This window comes from Anastrepha obliqua, chromosome 1 (genome assembly GCF_027943255.1).
Source record: "Anastrepha obliqua isolate idAnaObli1 chromosome 1, idAnaObli1_1.0, whole genome shotgun sequence".
NCBI lineage: Eukaryota > Metazoa > Arthropoda > Insecta > Diptera > Tephritidae > Anastrepha > Anastrepha obliqua.
Window position 1 is genome coordinate 42,421,729 of NC_072892.1, and position 19,569 is coordinate 42,441,297.

General features: G+C 37.5%; 1 protein-coding gene across 1 annotated transcript in view; it reads right to left on the reverse strand.

Moving 5' to 3' along the window:
- The window catches only part of LOC129249553 (rho GTPase-activating protein gacF), a 101,370-nt gene that overhangs the window by 43,284 nt on the left and 38,517 nt on the right, over positions 1-19,569 (reverse strand). Inside the window, exons 3-5 of the mRNA XM_054889374.1 lie at positions 18,282-18,504; positions 507-636; positions 28-381 (exon numbers count right to left, since the gene is read on the reverse strand). Coding sequence (XP_054745349.1) covers positions 28-381; positions 507-636; positions 18,282-18,504 — 707 coding nt within the window. The remainder of the gene's footprint in view (positions 1-27; positions 382-506; positions 637-18,281; positions 18,505-19,569) is intronic.

Here is a 19,569-nt window from a genome sequence, read left to right on the forward strand (position 1 = left end):
CCCATCCAAATTCACCTATTTGCTTACCTTTTGCGTCCCCTACGTGCACTACGCCGCAAACTAGTTGAACGCAGTAGCAGAGGACTATCAGCTGCGGCAGCCGCCAGCGCCGCTGTGGGTATTTGTTGATGTTCCCCACTCAGATGTTGTTGTTGTTGTTGATGGTGCTGGAGGTGTGACTGTTGTTGACTGGATTGCTTGTTGGCCACATAATGCTGTGGACTGTTGCCGGTGAAATGATTTGATGATGAAAATTCCGATTTGGTTGGTGAGCAAGTGGTCGAAGAGGAGGCAACCGACTCTAGACCTCTCGACAATTTCAACATTTCCGCACCGAATTGTTGCAATGCCGTCACAGTGGTGGCTGCGTGCTCTGGTGTGCTTTGAAAGCCCAAAGTAAAAATTAGCCGAAATATAGTTGAAATTGAAAAATTGGGAAAAATGGAAAACAATTTTAAAACATGCAAAACGCTGAAAGCAGATGGCCAATTAGAATGCACACTTACTTTGATTCGGTCAGCCACAATTCATGGGTATCCAGGGTGGAGAGCTCTGTGTCGGTGGAGTTGGCCGATTGAGCCTGCGTCACTGCGCTAGAGTTGGGTCTGAGTAGTTGCCGCCAGGTGCGACGACGTTCTGAAAAAAAAGCAATGAATGTAAGAAAACATAAAATTATTTAGAAGATTAAGAAAATCTGTAGACAATTTAAGGAAGGATAAACACACAGGTTTGTTCGAGTACAGCTGAGAAATATTTTTATCATTAGCGAACGGAAAGCTGAAAGCAGCAGCTTAACTGTAACGGAGTTTGGTGCTGTTAAAAAAATGATAATAATAAAAAGAAACCTTATGAAACAACAAAAAGTGCGATGTGAAAATTTCATACAGCAACATAAATATTTCTGCACACAAACCAGTCCGCAAATACATATTATCGCCTTCGCCAAAGGCAAATGTTCAAGCAACTCGACTTTAAACAGGCTACGTATTATAGAATATTATAAGCATTACCTTGGCCGGCTTGTTAGCAGCTGTGAGCACAGACATCCACATTACTAAGAGTGGTGTCGGAGGTGAGTGAGAATTGGTATTTGCTGCGCATGAAGCTAGCGGTATCTTTAGTCACTGCCAACAGTCAGCTTCTACTGGTTGTCAGCTTTTACTGGTTGCCAGCTTCCAACTTCCAAGGTACAGTAGCGAGGCTAGCTGGCAGCAGGTAGTCAGCAACCAACAGCGCTGGCAGTAGCTTTAAGTGGATTAGCACGTCAACTAAACTGCTGGTTGGCAGTCGACAAGCTGGCTGTTTGCGTACCTACCTGTGATAGTGAAAAGTCTCAACATTATGTTTGTGACAACGTATGATACACGGTGCGCAATTTAAAGCTATTCGTATTGCGCTTGAAAAATATATTTTTCTATCATATATATTTACATATTTATATGTGAATATTTTCGTTGTTTTTTCGGAAACTGTTCTTATGATTTGGACTCAATTTCTTACTTTGCTAATATTACTATCGTCGCTGGGATAAATGAGCGAAAAGGTAAATAAAGTGGCAAGATATGGATATACATATTTATATTATATATGTATCATATTATTTATGTAAATATCAATAAACAACTCTTACTGTCTAAAACAATAACCTCGGCATTAATAATTAAATAAAATTTAGTAAATTATAAAGCACAGTTTTTGGCATTTTGACATCCGAGATTTTGTTGAGTTCTAGAAGTAAGGTTCTTAATACATATAAAAGGGATAATAAAAACCATGAGATCTCGTTGGATTAAAAATTAACTAGCTTGAAGCAAAGATCGGCGATCAATATCACTCTTTATTACACCAAATTGAGGATGACAGATTAAAAGTTTTGGCCGTCCAAAGAAAAATTGTGAGAGTAACTTCAGCTGTCACGCCATCGGGGGCTCGGCAGCAAAATTGTGTCGCTCTTTTCACACGTACTCTTACGTTCCTCCAATCAGTCGCGGTTCAGATGGCATTGAAGCAACATTGACAGTGGCTGCCTTGATTTTTCCCTATACCACTATTAAAAATTTAGTTTTGTTGTGAAGAAACCGCTGTCATATCACTTGTTACGTCAGCAAATCAGCTGTTTCTTTCATAATCTTTAAGAGCCGGTCTGTTGTGGGAGATATGGGGAGAGTAGTACTTCTTGTTTCTAAAAACTTAAGATTAATAAGAAGTAGACAGGAGTGGTAGGATGCGATTGGATCGAAGAAATTTGGAGATCTAACACTGAAAGGAAAGCATTAGAATGCTGTCTTTTAAAGGATTCCGACAAATGTTGTTTTAGAACAACAAATTTTAAATGTTAGATTCTTTCGTGTTTAAAAATATGTCTACTAAAATTATATCTGAAAAATCAAGCCATTTCAATTTTGTCAAAGTTCACGTTCACAGGTGAAATCCGCCAAACAGTCGATTCATGAATATCTCATTGTTGAGAACGTCGAACGTCGACGAATTTTGCAATATGTTTTTCTTAAATATCGACCAGTTTCTTAATAAGTTTAAATAATTTTATTGCGTTGTTCTATCACGTAAATTTTTTATTTGTCTACTTAACAAATGTCAAAGGTGACTTAAAAAGGATGCTTTATAGGAATTATTCACTAGGCGTTACTTTGTGGACTAATTTTTAAAATGAAATGTATGTTGAAATATGCTCGTACATTGAGTATATTAAGAAACAATGTGGTGGTCACCATACACCCGACTAGTATTGAGGACACTCTGGGTAAAAATAGGATGTCTGACAACTGAATATAGAATTGTCGAAGGTGTTTAAGTGGGGCTAAATATAACAAAACTTTTCGCAAATTTACATTTTGGTAATTACAAATTTACAATTTCAAATAAACATCGTTTCGAAGCTTTCAGGACGGAATAAGACAGAAATCTTGAGAAACCATGAACGCCTCAAAGGAGACCGTGAGTACATCGAGAATGACGAATGTATTGGCAGGCCATCGACATCGAAAACTGATGAGCACATCAATAAAGTGAAAGAAAAGTTGATTATTAACCGCAAACCAACCATCAAAGAGCTGGCAGAGGACTTGAACATTGTTTATGGATCCATTTAGAACATTGTAGTTAATGATTTGGGTTTGCACTGTGTTGCTGGAAATTTGGTCCCAAAGGACCTAAATTTCTTGCCAAAACGAAACCGTGTTAATATCGCCAAAGAAGATTTCCAAGACTGAATCCGACCCAATATTCATCAAACGCATAACTATTCGAGACCAGGCGTTGGTTTGTGACCACGAGATGCAATCCAGACCAAATCAAAGGAGACCAAGGAACGGTTTTAGTCAAAAATAAAAACGATACACACAGTTTTTATGGGCTACAACGGTATTGCACACTACGAATTTTCAGGAGAGACGAATTTTATAAGACGTTTATGTGAAGCGATTCGCCAAAAAAGAAAGGATTTGCTCCATGAAAACACACCATAACCCAGTGACATCATTGTTCGTGAATTTTGACCAAGAGCGGAACGATTACTATCCAACAGCCATGGAATTTAGTTAATATGGCTTCCCGCGATTTTGTTTTGTTTGATCGAGTCAACAAACTACTACGGGGAACAGACAAAAAGACGTAATAGAAAAACGGCTCTGATGGCTATACCGATAATAGAATTTAAGGAATGTTTCGGGATATGGATTAAACGCTGGCATAAGTGCGTTGCAGTTGATGGGGAGAATTAGAAGGCGATGATATCACTTTTGAGGAAAATGTAAAATTTCATTTGTTTTTGTGTGTTAAAACGTGTACACATTACATCAAATTTACCAATTTACCTTTTAGTCATTTATTTGCCAATGAGTGATGAGAAAATCCTCTTAATATTTTTAAACTCAATATGCTCATATATTAATCATATAATGCAAACTCTAGAATTTATAAATTCTATAATAACCCATTATCTATCTTCTGGAATTTTCTTCGATGACTGGAAACTTAGAAGTATTTTCGATATATATACAAAGACCAATTTCTAAACTCTCGACAATTTCTAAACTTTTTGAAACTATTTATAAAGAAATGATGCCTCTTCTCAAATTTCATGAAATCAGCACGGATTCGTCAATGGACGGTTCACAGTGCCTAGTCTTGCAGTTTTTAATTGATATTGCATTAGAACCTTCTCAGCAGGGCTGCAAGTAGACTGTATCTGCACCGATTTTTCCAAAGCTTTCAACAGAGTCTCTCATAACACAATAATTTATTGCATAAATATCTTCGCCTATGTTAGGTGGTGTCAAGGACTAATATATTTCTATGGTATGACGCTTAAGTTTACGTTTAAAGTTTTTTTTTTTTCAATTTTATATAGGGGAATAAATTTTGATAATGTTTTTATTTTTTTTTTAAAGGCATGCGAACGCACAACGTCCATCAACTTACGTTATAAAATATGTTCAACAATTTTATGTGAATTACTGTAAGTATATTTTTTTTGTTGCGACCTCGGTAGATTAGCGCAAATGCACTAGCGTGCCATCCAAGAGGGTGTGGGGTCGAACCCCACGTGAAGCACGGTTCAAGCATTTTTCCAAATTCCTCTTCTTCAAAAAACTTTCTGACCCCAGCAACATCTCCACTTGCATTTTGGCTGCTAAAACGAGCAAAAACATACAGTTACACAATGCACCAGCGATATTAACAATAGGAAATGGGCAGTAACGGTAATAAACAGAATAATTCAACTGTAACGAAGTCCTCAACCATCTGTGCGATCCTGCTGGCAGACAACAAACATAGATGGCGCTTTAGCCAACAGACGATGTTGTTCCCAACTAGCGACAAATGGGCAGCCTCGCTACTTAAGACTGATAGCGGCAGGCTAGTCACCGATCCTATTAACGTAACCAATACAAGACAAAGCCTCGGATTTACGATCTCGCCTATGATAACGACATTCGGCACACGCACCAGGTCAAGGACAGCATAATGGAACTTTAGAACTCTCAGGGAAGCATCCAGAATTATCGGCCATGTCAAGATCAAGCCGAACTGCAGGAAGAAAACCAACAAACTGCGTCGACATAATCGATTGAACGTTCAGCTGCTTCGCTATCCTGCAACCAGAAAAGAAATACCACTCACTTACCAGAGCAACAAAGATTGGAAAGCTACAAATACCTTACTTAGTCAAATCGCTCAAGAAAGAATTAGCTCAGTAAAACCCAGCAATATTAGCAGCATTTATTTAGCGCAGAAATTAACTCAAATATCAACTTAGCTCCCTTCGGTCAGCCGATAGAGAGGCAGCGAAGCAAGTCAAGCGGCAGCAGGAGCAACTAATATGAGACAGCTGGACCCCTTAGTTAGCCGCCTAACCAACCAGCAGCGTATTAGTAATTAGTCGATCAGAAATCTGAATGTTGCTTTACTGACTTAAAATGATGGCCAGATCCGTAGATGGAAAGAACACTTTGAACCAATTAGCAACGTTGCTCTTAGCCGTGGATCTAGCTTTGAAGTGGGTGGCATAGCAACCAGCAGCAAAATAACAACATCCTGCTCCAACAGCCATAGGATGTAATTAAGAACTGAAGCTCAACAAAGCCGAAAGGCGCAGATGACTATATCCAGTACTACTGAGTGCCGATTCGAAATTCTTTATCCCCACACCCACAGCCACAGACAATAAAAAGCTGCCTTTGTTCTGGATAGAAGGCATTATCGTGAAGCAGCCCAAGAAAGATGATTTACGTGACTTTGGCTACTGGCGAGGAATAACACTGCTCAACGTCACCTACAAAATTCTAGCCGCGATCATACAAACCAGACCCAATGTATTGAACGCTTTTTAAGAGACGAGCAAGCTGGACTCCGCTCTCACTTCACCAATACGTATTTGATGCACCGAGATTTGAACCTACGCACTTACGTATTTTAGTCACGCATGAAACCATTTGACTGTTGCGGCCGCCAATTGGAATCACTGAATTTTCAGACTTTGTCATTTGTATCTATACGTAAATGCCGTTTTACTTTCTTCTCCATTTTGAGGTGACTCAACATTCTTCTTTTTTAATATTTTACGCATGCGGCGTTTCCTTACATGTTTGCATGGTGGCACAATATTTCTCGTTCACCTTATTAAGGCCCGTTTTTGTCCCTGTTGGATGTACTAAAGCATCAAGCTTTTCTTTACATAACATCAATTGACAAATATTAGCAAATTTATTGATGTTTTTGTTATCTATGGTCTTGGGCATTCAATGGGCATTCAATTTTTGTCAAATCCGCCTATTTCGCATGTAATAGCCGATGACCAAGGCATATCTTGCCATAGCTAAGATCATTGCACAATTTGGTTGTCCTCCGTTCCTTAAGATTATTCGTTAGTTTTAGCAGTGCTTCGTGTAATACTTTTGCGAGCTTCTCTGGTAATCGAAGTATAAATTTATTTTCCAAGTCGACGCCATTATCGCGGGACTTTGTTTCATGTTTTACCTACGCCGCATTCTTTTCAATCATTCTTTCCTCTTAATTAGAATTTGAGGCATAAACTTTAAAAACGGTATGCGACAGATTCTTACAACAGCTTGGCAGCGTCACCATCGAGAGCTTTGCATCGCGACGAATAAAGCTCAATTTGAGTCGTTGGCTGATTGGCTATTAAAATAGGATAAGCAACCAAGGAGTGCATCTCCTCAACTGAGGGTTTGCTAATGGCCACAATTTTATGAAAGGGAGCCATAAAACTCTTTCGGAAGAAACGTGGGCCTACGGAAAAATTACTTGTGGAGTAAAGACACAAATGAATACTCACTTGTTTTATTTAGATGGGGTTAAGAAAACTTAGTTTATTGCTTACAACAGATATAATTCTTTGGCACTCTTTATCATATTTCATTGGCGAAACCTTGCTCTTAACGGAAGAGCTAAATTTGAATGTCCAGTGTAATATTTCTTTAAGTGCAGCTGAAAATATAATGCATGTATAAGTAGTTACTTTTTCTGCATTAGTAGTTCTAACTGACATCGTCGTTACCGCCACCTTAACCGCTACCTTTAACACTTTCGCATACATTACCGTTATTGCCATTCTAGCTGCTGCACATTAGACACGTGACAGCTAACCATACCAAACTCAAATTACATTCATGCCAAGCAGATAATCTGGTCACCGTCAACTTCAAAACTGGTGTGCAAGGGCATTTCCCAATCCAATAGCGAAATCAGCGTAGCGTTAGAAATTACAAAAATTTATACGCATACACATTTATGCAAACATATTTATGCAAGATCCTTGCGGGGAAAAGCCAAACGTTCAAGTTCAGGTCTAATATTTATCCTGTATACATGGGCCAAATTGCCTAAGCAACTTTTAACAATGAATATTTCTTTAGAGCTTTAATATAAGCCGATGACTCGTTTTTACTTTTATTATTTGTAAGGCGTTGATTTTTTGTTATATCTGCCATTGGATGCGCTGGGAAAAAATAATTACGTATGCTGTATTTGGGTCATAATTACTCAAAGTTAATGGCATATGTTTTATTATAGAAATTATAGTTTTGAAACATTGCTTTGAGTGTTTGGGCACACTTGAGTTGAAGTAGATGGCATCACTATTAAAATATATTTTGGAACTTTGCTCATAGCTGGAGTATTTCGATCCCATGTCGAAGCACTCCATAGTCTGTGCGACGATAGTAAATGCCTTCTGACTTTCAAATCGGCAAAAAGTTGGCGTAGATTTCAAAATAACTCTTGAGTTGTAAGATTTGAAAATCAATTCAATAGAAATGAGCGGCAAGCTCGCTATAAGCTGGCTCTAATTAGAGATGTTTGGAGCCGCAAATTGCTTTACGTCATTAGAATATAGTTGTATAATAATAAAAGTAAATGCGAAATAGTAAGTTTCTTCAATATATTTTTATACAGAACAGGAACAGAAAATTATTAATATTTCAAATTCATTGAAGGGAGATATACGAAAATGTTGTAAATATTTTATGATTTTAAAATTGATTGTGCGCGAAATTTGGTTAACCATATGCAGTTAAAAATAAAATATACGTGTTTGGATAAAAATTGTGTATATTGTGCTTTTAGAATGTAGTTGAACCTTCTTTCTTATTCATGGTCTGAAAAATTCTTTTTGGGTGCGCGTCATTAAATTTCCGCTTTGTATTTATGTTCACATCCAGTCACGCCAGTAAAGTTGATGTTTTTAGTTTTTGTACCGTTGAATACTAGCGACCATTTAGATATACAACCTTTGCAATTATGTCCCAAACATTCACAAAAAAATAGGAGCTTAAAAAGAAGGGATACCTTACCACGAGAATAAATAAAATAAGAACGCGGCTAATCAAATTACGTTCCATATATCAATGTTTTATTCACATTTTAGTACTTTGATACTGTTAGGATTTTGATTCTGCTAATATTTGTAGTCACTGCTGATTATTTACTAACACGTTTTAGAAAAATAACAACAACTTTATGAGTGGACACATGAATAGTTATTTGTTTCACGTTCTGTGATCGCGGCTAAGCAAACTTCGCTCAGTGCATACAAATAATGCGCAATCTTGGTGAATGCACCACAGTTGATGAACATTTCAGCCCATTCAAGCAGTGCGGCATATGCCATTGAAACCTGAAAAATTGGCGATTGAATTATTGAAAAGTAAAATAACCCTAGTTGGGACAGTCCGAAAGAACAAAACATTCTTATCTGTAGAAACTACTAAGAAATCATACACTTCTTTTTTGATAAGAACAACAAAACCAGAATTGATGGCATTGCGGTATTACGGACTACAACGTAACATCAAGGATCTCACAAGGATCAGTTTTAGGCCCACTACTATGGAACGTAATGTAAGACAGTGTTCTAAGACTGGATATGTTGCTTACTATAACAAAAGTCAATGGGTTCCCGGACGATTTCGCGATAGTAATGATAGCAAAGCACATCCAAGATATTAAGAGTATCACCAACGAATTTGTAAATTGGATCAAGTCGACGAACCTGGAACTAGCTGAGCTCATAACTGATGTGGTTTTAATCAGCAGCGGGAAGGCAGTAGAATTAATGAAGGTAGGTAAATACCGGAACTGTAACTATCAATTCGAAACCACCTATTAAATACCTAGGGGTGAAGACTGATAGTCGTTTAAACTTTAAAATGCAACTAGAATACGCTGTGCAGAACGCATCGAGTGTGAAGGCACCAATAATGCGAAACAACGGCATCCCTGGTCATAGCCAAGGATACTTTAAAGCAGGCTTGTCAGCTCGGTCCTTTTATACGCGGCCCCAATCTGGGCTAATGCATTGAACATAGAAAACTATTCAAGAAAACGAATATCCATTTATCGGCTAGTCGGTTTGCGGACTATCTGCGTTTTCCGTATAATTTCACAAGCCGCTTCCTTCGTTATTGCTGACTAATCCTGGTGGACATTTTGGCAAAAGAAATGAAGAGAGGATATATATAAGTCTATCCAAACATGGCGATAGAGCAAGGCGTAAAGAATTTGCAGCAGAAGAAATACGTCACTCGTTCGCCCACTGACAAGACCGGTGGAGCAGATCACCTAAGGATAAATCGAAACATGAGTTAATACCCACCCTTACGACGTGGTTAGAAAGGAACCACGGGGCAACTACATAACTCAATTTCTTTCAGGACACGGAATATATTATACCTCCATAGATGTGGTCATGACAGTTCACCAAACTGTCCAATCTGTTCAGAGAAGGAAGAAGATGTTAATCACTTCTTGTTCCACTACCCACGCAATGCTCGAAAAACCTTCATTATCTTGAAAAGAGATAATACTGTAGACTTTGTGCTGAAGTCAGCTGATGATTGTAAAGAAATTTGTGCGCATGTAACATTCATAAAAATCTAAAACGCGTAGGCGTCACCATAATTAGGAGCCTGTGAGTTAACCACTCCCGTGAGGTAATACCTTTTTGACAGTTCCGCGAGGAGAGTGATAGATTGGCGAGAGGGGTTTAGTACGTAGGTGTAGCTGTGAGGCTACAAGTCGTGAATACAGCGTCGGTGGTGTAGCAGTACTCATGAGAGTTTCCTCTTGATGGGCGTCATCATGGGGGAAAAAAGTATTTCATTTACAATATTGTCGATATAAGCGCAAACAAGTTTTCTATAATTTTTAGTGAAATAAACCCTGAATAGAGAAAACTAAAATACTTAAACGTCGTATGTTCCTTGCAGAGCCCGAAACTTAACTAGAATCTCAGAAAATATCGTACAGAGCTGCTTCGTGCCAGTCCAGTCAAAATCATTGTTAGAAAGCTAACTTCATTTGCATAAATCGATAAAAATCGACATAAAATATAGCAATAAATATGTCAGCTGCAAAAAATTCATTTGTAAAATTCTGCAATAAAGAGTCTGCTTCAGAATTTGAAATTTGGTTCAGTGCTCAAAAATCTTAGAGAGACATACGATGTCTTTTTGGGTGAAGAACTCTTACGTAGGTTGGGTTAGCTTGAACTGGGTGAGTTGTAGACACGCATAGAGCGACTTGGTCCATAGCGATATCAGATGGAGTTCATTGGTTATGTGTTTTGAAGTAGTCCACCCGCTTTTATATAATTAAAAAAAGTTGTAAATATGTTTTCTAATTAATTTATTTTGTTTCAGAATCTAAAATAAGCTTTACCACCATCGATAAACCAGAACTCTTATAAAGAAAATCACTTAGTATATAGAGAAAAAAAATGGTTTTCCCAAAATGGGGTCGTCGCCAAAACATTCTCGTCTTTTTATATTCTTATTCTTTCTCGCTAGAACGAATTGGTATTTAGTTGTCATTTTGCTGATACATCGCCGTAGATTTTAAATTTTGTAGGCCATCGCCGTCTTAAAAACACCACTTGCTAAAGATAGAAAAGAAAGGAAATTGAATTGCCATTATTCTAATTCACAACTAGCATATTTCCCTGCAGGGACAGATCTGCAATCGTTGGCAAGAGGAATGGAAAGAAGAAGCAGTTCAGACTCTAGAATTTAGGGGAGAGAACAAAGATAAACTGTTGCTAAAGCCAACAATCCAACATTCAGTCAGTTGTGTCGGCACTATGGTAAGTTAGTAATATGCGTCTAGATTGACATCTCAATGTTGCTTTGTGTGGGTTAGGCAGCTAATGGAATTACCTGGAGTGGCCATGCAGACTGTAGAGATATAAAGTGAGTGGAGCAGATATGCAAAGGCAGCGAATTTGGTAGACAACAGTAGAAAAGGAAGCTAAGCTGTGCAAAAACTATGTTTTATGTATGTACAGTTACACTCTTGTATTGGATCTGTTGTCGAAGTTTCAGTTCTGATACAGGCTTTGCAAATTAATAAATTCTTAAAAATTACCAAATGGGTATCAAATGAAAGAAAAATAAGTAGGAAGTTTAAAAATAAATTCGACTAGCAATTATTCTTTCTTGTCAAAAAAGTCTTGCGGTATTTTTATTGAATTTTCAATTGTTCTTAAAATTGGTTATAATAATGCGATTTAAGTCAAATATGCGCCGTTTTGTTCGATGACGAGTTCCCAACGAGATGCCAACTTCATAATGCCCCTTTTATAGAAGCTCGCTTCCCTATTGTCAAAAAACTCGAAGAGCCAATTTTCACAGGACTCTCTTGAGGACAACTTCCGACTACCAAGCTCGTTCGCCATGGATAGAAATAGATGGTAATCACTTGGTGCGAGATCCGGACTATACGGTGGATGCAAAAGAACCTCCCATCCGAGCTCCCGGAGCTTCTGGCGCGTCACCAAAGATGTGTGTGGCCTGGGGTTGTGCTGATGGAAGACAATTCGGCCTCTGTTGATCAAAGATGGCCTCTTCTGCATGAGTGCTGCATTCAAGCGGTCCAGTTGTTGGCAGTACAGGTCCGAATTGAGCGTTTGGCCATAGGGGAGCAGCTCATAGTGGATGATTCCCTGCCAATCCCACCAAACACACAGAAGAACCTTCCTGGCCGTCAATCCAGGCTTGGCCACCGTCTGGGCAGCTTTACCGCTTTTCGACCCACTTTTCATCGCCAATCACCATCCGCTTCAAAAACGGGTCGATTTTGTTGCGATTCAGAAGCGATGCGCATGCATCCATACGGGCAAAAATGTTTTTTTTGCGTCAAGACGTGTGGCACCCATACATCGAGCTTCTTTTTGAATCCAAACTTCTTCAAATGGTTTATAACGGTTTGATGACTCATGTCCAGCTCCTGACCGATGCTACGGCTGCTACTATGCCGGTCTCTTTCGATCAATTCAGCGATTTTATCGCAATTTTTGACGACAGGCCTTCCGGACCGTGGCGCATCTTCGATCACCTCTGCACCAGAACGAAAACGTTGAAACCATCGTTGTGCGATGGAAATGGAAACTGTATCGGGTCCATAAACTGCACAAATTTTATTGGCAGCATGAGATGCATTTTTGCCTTTATCGTAGTAGTACTGTAAAATATGCCGTATTTTCTCTTTATTTTGCTCCATGTTTGCGACGCTATAATTCACGAACGACTGAAAGCAAACAAAAATTAATCAAACACGTGTTAGCACGTGAAAAGAGCTTTCCAAAAAGCTATAGCGTGAACCGATGCGACGAATACAACTAGAACTACCCGCTTGCAAAGACAAGCTTACGGAAATACCGCAAGACTTTTTTGACAACCTTATATGTGAAACAATGCCTTTGCAATCTTCGGTTTTACTATCCTTTAATGTTTTAATTGGGATTTGTGAAAGAAAAAAACAAAAATGATCATCAACACCTTTATTTTGACTAAATTTTTGTTAAAACTCTGTACAACTACTGATTTACTTACAAAGGGTCTTTCAAAAGTCTCGCCTATATGTAAGTAGTGAATAATTCCTAGTCGGTACCTTTTTATATTTGTTAGGTAGACAATTTACGTATAATTTTACTCGATAGGATTCATCATCATTAAGGCATTTACAGCTCGGCGTTAGCTAATGCTGGGTTCATTGCATGGCTTCTTTGTGCGTTCACGCTACACAAGTCGTCTTTCGCATAATTTGCCCACCTTCTATTTGGCCGCCCGCGCTTTCTATTGCCCAAAATGCGAAAGTTTAAAGTGTTCTTTACAATTCTGTTGTCATCCATTCGAAGTACGTATCCTAGCCATCGGCACCGTTGCGTGTTCTCAAATCTCTTATCCATTTATGAGCTTTTTGCTCTTATTGTTATGTTTTATTTCTATAACACTCATCAGTTTCTCGTAAAGGACCAAAAATGCATCTCAAATTTTTACGTTCAAAGCGTAGATGCTAGTTTCATACATAACATTAATAGTCAGAACCCTTGTTTCACATCCATAGGTTGCTATTAGTCTTATGAGTGTCCTATAGATCTGTAGCTTACATGTTTCCAAGCAATTTGAGGTCTGCATAACAGCTTCTATTTCCAGTGAGCAGTATGTCGTGTACGCAGATAAATGGATCTGCGGTACTACGTACATATAGGTTTCGATTATTTAAAATACGTGGGACCCGAATTTTAAATTATTCTCTCTTCTTAACTGGCGCGATAACCGGCGCCAATTGGACACACCAAGTGAAGCCAAGTCCTTCTCCACCTGATCTTTCTAACGCGGAGGAGGCCTCTCTCTTCCTTTGCTACCACCGGCTGGTACCGCATCGAATTCTTTCAAAGCGGAGCGTTTGTATCCCTTCGGATGACATGACCCAGCCAACGTAGCCGCTGGATCTTTATTCGCTGCGCTACGTCTATGTCGTCGTAAAGCTCCTACAACTCATCGTTCCATCGCCTGCGATATTCGCCACTGCCAACGTGCAAAGGTCCAAAAATCTTACGCAGAATATTTCTCTCAAACACTCCAAGCGTCGCTTCATCGGATGTTGTCATCGTCCATGCTTCTGCGCCATACGTTAGGACGGGCATGGTGAGAGCCTTGTAGAGTGTTAGTTTTGTTCGTCGAGAGAGGACTTTACTGCTCAGTTGCCTACTTAGTCCAAAGTATCATAGCACTTGTTGGCAAGAGAGATTCTACGTTGCTTTCATTTCAAGGCTGACATTATTATTGGTGTTAATGCTGGTTTCTAAATAAACTAAGTCTTTTACAACCTCGAAGTTATAATTGTCAACAGTGACGTGGGTGCCGATACGCGAGTGCGCCGACTGTTTGTTTGAAGACAGGAGGTACTTCGTTTTGTCCTCGTTCACCACCCAGACCCATTTGCTTGGCCTCTTTATCTAGTTTGGAGAAAAGAGAACTAACAGCGCGGTGTTTAAGGCCGATGATGTTAATGTCAATAATTACTGAATTTCAAGTTATCGTAAGGAAATTTCCATTGCTTCGCAATCTAACCAACTCTAACCAACTAGCTTTGCTTTTTTAATCAGATCGTCAACATTGACACAGATTTGAACGCCCCGAGAGGAAATCGTCGCGCTAGAGTTGATGCTGTTGATAACTAAGTTCAAAATTAAGTTTAAAATTAGGGCAGACAATGTGTCACCTTGCTTGATTACTCTAAAAAAAAATCGAAAAGGTCAGAGAGTTTTCCTTGTATCATCACCTTAGATTCCATGTCGACGTAGAATGAACGTTTACTTTTTTCTGTCGATGCTGTTAAATACTTTTTTGGAATCTATAAAAACGCAATGAATATTGCGTCCGGGCTCATTGCATTTTTTTAAATTTTATAAATATATGTTGCTGCTCTATTGGTTCTAAATCCGCACTTATACTTGAATATAATATCCTCTGCCACCGGACTTATTTTATCGATGAGTATTTTTGCGAGTACTTTGTAGGCAGAGCTTAGAAGAGAGTAACCCTCTAGTTATTGACGTTACGTTTATCTCTGTTTTTATGGACCTGGGATATTAAGCTACATTGCCAGCCCCAAGAAATCGTTTCATATTCCCAAATATGCCTTTCTACTTTTGTTAGAGTCAACACTACTGTCGGATAGTTTTATCGTTACGCGTGTGAACTATTGATGCTCGGAGTTTAGCCATTGTCTGGCGAGTGGCGACTGCTATATATTAGCGAGAATTTTTTCTACCATTTTGTTTTTCATGCCGCTTATATGTATAGGCGCACTCTGTCCAAATCAGATTTTTAAAATTTTTCACTTTTATACATAGACATCATGCAGTAATAATTTCTCTTGCCCTGGGTTTTAATTAAAACTTAGGAACAAAAAGCAAAAAATAATAATAGTCCTGACTTACTGGCGCGAAAATAAAAGCTGACTGCAATTGAGCTCGGGCAACGCACGTTTATCGATTTTCTCATTTACAAGGTAGCGCAAAATTAATCATCCCAGCGTAAGATTTAATATTTCTGCGAATGGCATTACAAATTTTGTAAATGGCAGCAAAGTTTGACACTTGCGAACTAGCCAGCTGCAGTATACAAACAGAGATGTAATGGAGCGCGTAAAGGTCAAAATATAGGTTTCCATCACTTAAATTCAGTTTTTATTTAGTTTCACAAAAAATGAAAGTCAAAAAAAAAAAAAACGTGGATCTTTCATTTTGTGCCACAAAAATAGTTGCATTTTGTCGCATTGTGTAAAATACATTTGTGTGTTCTCGCCCATGCAGCTTTTTTCCTCCTCTAATAATTCCAATTATCAATAAAATTTAAAAGGTTTTGCATGTCTGTCGACAGACATGCCGTTACAGGCTTCCTATTTTTAGCTTAAACGAATTTCAATGGCTATTTTTACGAGCCTTTCAATTTGTCGACCTTGAAATGTATGCGACAATTGTGCTGCATTCAGGTTTCACATTTATTATCATAGTTTTGGAATATGTAGACTTTTGAATTGTGTATAAATAAATATCTGTGTGAACTTAGAAACCTTTTACATTTGGTCAACTTCGTCAATCAAATTTATTTTAAACAGACAATTTGAATTTGAAACGTTTTGAGCAGTAAAAATAGAAGAAATAATCACACACATGAGCACATAGAAGGTATAAAAATATACAAAAAGGAACAGCAATGAGGCATGCATTCAAAGAAGGAAAATATATTACATACAAAGCAGTTCAGAAAAGTAAAATTTATTGAGGGGGCTTGGATACAAAAAGAAAATCCATTTCTCAACATTCTAGAGATTTTATGTGATGCGATTTCTAGATTTACAAGGGAATTCAATTTTTTGCCAAAAAGGATATAATAGAGTATAAATATAGGCAACACAATATCGTCTGCCAAGCAGCTATCAAAATACAAATCACCAATGCAACAGCAATTTAAATGTTCGGAACAGAGTATTTTACTGCGCTTATATCAACTCACTTTTTTGGTTAGCAGAGACTTTACCTATGAGCTAGAGGATGTAATCTTTGAATATAGCTCAAACGTCGTTTACAATTCAATATTTAGCAATTTATTTCAGGTTTCAAAGAGCAATAGAATTGAGATGTCATAATTCATTAGTATTTCCTTTTCAGGAAATAACTTGCTGTAGTGTAGAAATATTAGCCTCGGTATACAGGGGCCTGGGCATTTGGCATTTACACCACAAAGTGATAGCCAATATGTCGCTAAACTCAATTAAGCTAGAGAACTGAAACTTGGCATGACAGCTTAAATTGCATACCTACCGTACTTATGGTGAAAAGTGGTGGGTATTGGAAAAGAGGACGTGGCATCACCCAAATCGGTCTTCTCGGTCTCGGATTTTTAATTGAAATAAAACAAATTGATTGGGTAATATTTATTATTTTTGTGTAGAACCATTCATGATATTTATTCCTTAAATATAATCCCTTTCAAATGTTGGCCTCAACTGCGCCGTAATTCGGTTATCCATAGACACTAATTTTGAATGACTCTCTGGAGGACTTCCGTCAGTATCCCTTGAGTAACTTCAGTAATGGTGACCTCGAATGCCTCAATCGAAGCTAGTTTATCCACAAAGCATTTAGACTTTACATACATACCTCCGCAAATAAAAGTCCAAAGGTGTGACATCCCACGATATTGGTGGCCAATCCACTGGTCTGAGACGAGAGATAAATCGCTCACCGAAAAGACGTCGCAGTAAATCCGTTGTTTCACAGGCTGTATGGGAAGTAGCGCCATCGTATTGGAACCAAATGTTGTGGAGCTCACGGGCTTCAATTCGACATCAAAAGGTCGCTAGTCACGGCCCAATGGCGTTCGTTATTCACTGTTACATAGACGCCAGCCTCGTCTTTGAAGAAGTATGGACCGATGATTCCTCCAGCCCATGGGTCGCACCAAACGATTGTTTTCAATGGATGTAACGACTGTTCTTGAATGGCTTTGGGTTGCAGTTCGGCTCAAATACGGCAATTTTGCGTAATGACGTAGCCATTAAGCCAAAAACGGGCCTCTTCGCTGAACACCATAAGTTGGTATGAACGCGCTATGGTTTTTTTTCACAGATCATCGATTATCGTTGTACAAATGTAGATACTATTTGTAAACGTTGTTGACACACAAGTCTTTCCATGATGAAATGTCAATGAATACTGGCTAAATTACTTATTTAGTTTGACAGTAGTCACGCGTTATCCCTTGACTTTTGACACGTAATATTAAGATTTTTATGCACGACATTTGAAAACTTTGACCAACTCTGCGAAATAATGGACCATAACTTTGTTCCTTAATACGAAAGTTGTTTACTTTTGATATATTTCAGCCAAATTAGATGGTACGTGACTACAATTAGAAATTGACCGGACAGGCGCACACCACGAATAGAAGGAGTACCTCGGCCAAATAACAAACTCATGGTGTAAGTGCTAAGTGTATATTTATGTGGCGCAGGATGAATCATTAATTTTATTTTTTAATAATCTTTTTACTAAATAACAAAAGAAAAAAATGTTTTGAGTGATCGAACTCTTTATTTCTGCCTTTACGCGCTCCAAAAATACACTCCACAACAATTTATCATAAATGGTTTTTATAAAATTTTTGAATATAGCGTGAAGATGTCCACTTTCATTTACTCAAAGTTTGCCAGTTATCTGATTTTTAAAAAATGCTGGACAATAAGTATCGTCTGTTTTAATTAAACTCTTTATTCTCATGCATTTGGTGTCCACTTAGTCAAAATGTAATGAGTCTAAAGTTTTGAAGAGCCAATACAATATTTCAAACAACCGTAGAGCTAGAAATGTGTTCTTTATATTACTATTTGTAACTATAACTACAAGTATAACCATTAAATGTTTTTTAGTTAATTTTTTCCATTTAACTTACCAAATGCACTGCTTTGCCCCAGCCAAATGCTCGCCCAACCCGGCGTCTGCGGCTGACTCATTCCATCCAGATTATGGCTTTTCTTCGCCAATAGACGTATAGTCAGACAGTAGGTAAGTAACATAACAAATAACGGTATATAAAAGCAAATAATTGATCCGACCAATTTGTAAACAGGATCAGGTATCTGACATGTACCGTTAATCAGCACTGAATCGTGATTCTGTGAAGAAGAAAAGAGATAAACAGAGAATTGAAAGTGACCAGAGATAAATGATAATTAAAAGGAAGCACATAGTTTAATCGCAGGTGGTAATGAAGTGACTGGAGGCACGGGAGTGAACAAAAGAATAAAAGTAGGATGAAGTGATATCATGACGTGGCGTTGGCTGCTTAACAAAGCTTGGAAGAAATTGAAAAAATAATTAAAAATTGTATTTAATATGAAATGCTTTCGTGGGTGATTTAAAGTTAAGTAAAAAATACAAGGAAGCCGCATTCTTATCTTAGTTTTCCCATTATTACGATTTAAGTTACTACGTGAAGCTTTTTAAGACTACTGAAGAGAGAATGTAAAGGAAAGAGCTGAAAGGTATTCCAAAATTGCCTTATAGAAGAAACTTTGCAATACGCATATTAGGTGAAACGGATATTAATTTTAAGGCAATAAAATAAATCTTAATGAGTACTTGAAAGAAATCTCTGTTTTTAAATATAATAAAAATGTTCTATTTTCGAGATAAAGTTTACAATCTTCATGTAAATGAAAAAAAAAAATTTTGACTCCTTAATAAGAATTTTCGAAAAAAAAAATTCGCGTGTAAAGTTATATTGTTAAATTAATATTTGTACAATATACAATAAAAAAATGTCAGTTTCAAGTTTTTCTGGAAATTTTAGTGAATTTTCTTAATACAACGAATTCTTCACATCTTTTTTTTTACGAAAGTAAACACTCAACTCAACCGAAAAAATTTCAAAAATCAAAGCGAATTTTAGAATTTTTTTTTAAAACATCTGTTTAAAAGGTTGAAATTTTGGTGAACATTTTTTATTTGTTTTTAATTTGCATGAAGTTTGTAAACTTGGACTTTAAAAATGGAATTGTATTTATAAGAGTCAGAAATTGAGAGTGTTTTCAATTACTTTTTGAGATTCATTTTATTGTTATATTTGAGCTTGGCTTTATATTTTTTGTTTGTAGAAAAGTGAAATAAATTTTTATAAAAAATTAAATGAAATTTAAATTAAATTTAACTGAAATTAATTAAATTTTAAACAAATAATA